The sequence below is a fragment of the Wolffia australiana genome, chromosome 10 (genome assembly GCF_029677425.1).
Source record: "Wolffia australiana isolate 7733 chromosome 10, ASM2967742v1".
NCBI lineage: Eukaryota > Viridiplantae > Streptophyta > Magnoliopsida > Alismatales > Araceae > Wolffia > Wolffia australiana.
The window spans coordinates 4,175,771-4,180,062 of record NC_135844.1 but is presented as its reverse complement, the minus strand read 5'-3'; the positions used below and the strand labels follow the sequence as shown (position 1 = coordinate 4,180,062).

Sequence of the window (4,292 nt, the reverse complement as noted above, 5' to 3'; positions counted from 1 at the left end):
TGTGGAATGTGTGATTGGCTTGCCGGCCACACATATTTCCGTCAGGACCGTTATGGGGGATAATTACTAGAGAACCAACAAGGCATCTATTATTCGCTAATCCCAAAATCCATTACTCTCATGCTTTCAGGTTGAGATAATCATATATCTTAATCACACAAAAATATAAAGTAGTTTATTTTACCCCCTTCTCCCTACTATGTTGCTGCTAAATTGAGCTACCTGTTCATATTAGTATTGAACACATTTTGCCTCCATTAATTTAAAAATATTCATACCTATTATATTCTATATCGAAACCAGATTGAGATTATTCTTCCAATATAATAAAACAAAGTTATCTATGTTTATTAACCTAACATACATATTTTTACTTCTATGATAAATCAAATCAGTATCTTGTCACATATTTTTTTAAATGGATGACATTTTTATACTCAAAAATATAGATACAATATCATTTTTATGATTATATTATGCATATATTTTATTTGAAACGTCATTAGGACATTTATTCTATTTTTGATATTGTTTCCAAACCCCTTTCTCTACCCATATATTTGTTATAGTTCTATTAATTTATCTCTCTCATAATCTAGGTTTATTTCCATTTTATACATTCTTATATTATCATTTTTTATGAATTACTTTAACGTGAAGCCAAAAAATATTTGGTTGAATGAAGGTCTCAAAAGTTTGCTAATCGACGATAGATACATAATATTGTTTTTATCTAGTCCTGGTACTTAAATGGAAGCATAAGTATTGTTTAGCTTTTTTTTTTTTACAGCATACGCTTAGTCCCTCAAGTCATATCCTTGAGATATCGTGACCATGAATTATATATGGTAAGTCTATAATGAAGAGTTAAACCCATGAAGCCCAAGCCATATTTAATTTATAGTACACGCATGTTAGGTTAGGCTTTCTGTTCCGTTATTACATTTATTTCAGAAAGGACATAATTGAGATGCAAAATTCTTGGTTTTCATTTTTAAAACATGGGATTTACATCTGTAAAATATTACAAAGAAAATATGCATTATTACAAAGAAGTGTCATTTTTCTTTATTCATATGGTATTAAACTACCAACGATGGTACCCTTATATCGGTGCATTGATATTTTAACAGCAATAGTCACAATAATTAAAGTTATATAACTATATATAAAATTTATTATTTTTCAGAAAATATGGCTTTAGAAAATTCTGAAAACAATTAGAATCAAGTTCGGTGTCATCCAAAGTGCAACGTTTGGTGATTGACTGAGAAAATAAACCTATATCTATGCCCTTTAATGAATCAAATTGTCCTTCATCCTTCGTTTGATGCGGACGATCAGTCTTTCTTCTGAAGATCCCACAAACTAACCTTCTGAAGCGCCAGACAGTTGGATCGAATTGATCGTGTCATATAAAACGTCCTTCAATGATGGTTCATTAATTTCAATTGATGCATTGATTATGCCACTTCATTTACAATAAATAACTAGAATTAGATAATCAGGAGCTGGTCAACGTGCATTAACTTTATTACTTCACGAATGAATTGATGTCCAGTTGGTCATTGCATTTGATCAACAAAATCATTGATATTTTTAAGCATATCATACCGATCTCGAGTCCTACACCTTTGGTTTGCATTGTTCGCAAGTTCTCCAAAGAATGGTTACTCTCAACGATTACCTCAAATTCTATACTCTTATAACAAAAGAAAAATTCAGGTTTTCAGCAAGTGATGCTAGCTACAATTCTAAATACAAAGGAACAAGTTGTATGAAGGAGTGTGATATTGTTGAAGTTGTTCTATTTAATCCGAGATCTGATTCGAAAGATAATAAGGTGTACAATGCTACTGTTTTATACATGAGCCAAAGTTTAAAGTAAAACAAATGATGTTTAAGTTGAGAGGAGTATTCTAGTCTGCAACATCGTCGACATTTAAAATATCTGCAATCATCTCGGTAAGGGCCTCCTCTACATACCGGCACAGCAGCTCGGGTTCTGGAATTACGTCTTCCGCCACAAGGAACTGTAGAAAAGCTTTCCCGTTGTATGATATCAAATGGACATCGATTGCCTGTATCATTAATTAAAAGCAACTCCTGTATCAACCTTCAGCATATCATAGAGAACCGAAACTTACATTGCATTCATTCTCACCCCAGGCAAACAGCTCAGTGTTACTCCAATGTTCGTGATTAGGTTTGTGGCAAGTTTAATGGGACCAGAAGGACCAACGATATTTGATAAAACCATGCCTGAATTTTGGCGGAATTTGTAGACGAGCGACGCCACATTCTGTCCGCGGGTAGCAAAAAAGTGAGCCATTTTTTAAAACTGTCAGCATTCCGTATTTAATCGGACGGTATTTGATCGTGCGTGAAGAAATACATTTGGATAATTTTTTATTAAACGAGAAAAGAGATGATTTACAATTACCTCTCTTCCAATAATTTTGGCTAGAACATTGCCGACTCTCTGCGTGTAAATGGCCACGAAAGACATCTTCCTTTTATCAATCATACACTTTGCGGTCCTTACGAATTTCAGAGGATCATCCGTGTTTTCAAGACGGATTGGCAGCAGAAAGAACCCGAATTTGTTTCCCCATGGAATTTTTCCCTTTTCTCGTATAGAGCGCAGAACTTCCTGCAGATGTATCATGATTAAGATTTTCTTACTAATCATACAACGGCCACATGTGTATACTATGACTGAAAATTCTACAACTATGTGAACCCTTTTGATGAAATTTTAATAACAAAAATTAATAAAAATATTTTCAAATGGAAATATTAAACTAGTAATGACAAAACTTTTAAATGGATTCTTAAACTAGAGAAGCATCAGAATAAACAATGGAGAAGCTAAACCTTAGACCCGTGACCTCTGATATTCACCACCATCGTCGCGCATATAGTCGGATTCTCCGTACCCCCTGTCCCCAGATTCGTTAGATAGCTGTAAATAGAAACTAAGCTTATTGACATCCGTTAATTAGAAACTTACCGTCGACCAACTGTTGGCCAACATACTTAGAAATTCCGCAAGACACAAGACCGACAAATACATCATTAATCGTCTGAAAAAAAAGAAAAAATAAAAGAGCGTCAAATAAATACCTGATCACAGGTACTAGATATTTATAATCCTAAATTTAGCATTTTAGAGCTGACTGACCGCTTCGAGCTTGTTTTTCACGGCCTTCAAGTCATCCAAGCGTAACGTGAGGACGCCATTTTCTTGGGGCAGATTTCAGCTCTCCTCCGACGGTTAAGAACAATTCCTCTCGCTTACGATGTGGGTGCCTTAAAACAGCTATCGCGTAGGGAAGCGTATACAATACTCCCTTCAGCGTTTCCTTTTTTCTTACTTCTGACGTCAGATACAGGGTCGTCCACAACCGGGGCATCACAACAAGAAAGAAAAAGCGCCAGGAGCGAAACACAATCGCCAAGACAGTGATGCAAGCGTAGCACAATAGCACGGTGTCGCTTAGGCAGTATGTGAACCTCCCAAAGCGGCGAATTCCGACAAAACGCCGCCATCGATGGCAGCGAAACCAAGTATTTGTTGATGTAAGCCTGGGTGTTGCCATCTTCTTCATCTTCTTCCTCTGGCACGATTATTATGTGGTCGATAATATTAAGCGAAGGAAGCTCCTTCCAGTGCGGGCGACCACGGTTTTCAATCACCTGTATCTCACACAAAAATGAGAGGAGATTCAAATAGGAGATGCGAGGCTTGTTCGTCTCGAGGTTCTAACCACTGAGCGTAGCCGAGGGCAAGTTTTGACGAGGGACGCGAGAGCCGCTTTCACAGCGAACATGTCAACAGGATTCTGAAATTGTACGAAGCTGTCGATCGATGCGTCCAATTCTTGCCGGAGATACATTCGCCCTCCAGGGGAAAGGGGCTCGTTGTATCCTACCTCCATCCTTCAAAGGTTAACAATAGCCCCTAACTTGAGACCCCTGCTTTCTATATATTCGTCTAAAGGTCGCCTATTAATCGCTTAGCCTTCTTCACGTGCTTCTTCAATCATACGTCCAAGTCAATACGTCTATTCAGTGTCTTATTTGGATTTTAGTATTCCCAACACCACTTGGACGGGTCTCGCTCTCTCTACCTTTGCCTGGGCACACTGGCAACGACATTGACATCCAACAGCCAGGGACTGAAAAATAATGACAGGGGTAGGCGTCGGCAATTCTGTCAAGTCACGCGTCACCGTGACGGTCAAGTGACGGATGACGTGACGGTGACGGTGACGAATCAGAGGTCCCGT

The 4,292-nt window shown here is 37.7% G+C and overlaps 1 protein-coding gene across 1 annotated transcript; it reads right to left on the bottom strand.

Moving 5' to 3' along the window:
* Positions 1 to 1,827: 1,827 nt before the first annotated feature.
* On the bottom strand, positions 1,828 to 4,074 carry LOC144708793 (wax ester synthase/diacylglycerol acyltransferase 5-like). The gene is made up of 8 exons (XM_078582229.1): positions 3,771 to 4,074; positions 3,301 to 3,699; positions 3,185 to 3,259; positions 3,014 to 3,086; positions 2,878 to 2,942; positions 2,444 to 2,653; positions 2,165 to 2,302; positions 1,828 to 2,081 (listed from the first exon to the last, which is right to left on the bottom strand). Exons 1-8 carry the CDS (start codon positions 3,939 to 3,941, stop codon positions 1,920 to 1,922), a joined length of 1,293 nt encoding a protein of 430 aa, XP_078438355.1. The 5' UTR covers positions 3,942 to 4,074; the 3' UTR covers positions 1,828 to 1,919.
* Positions 4,075 to 4,292: the final 218 nt, after the last annotated feature.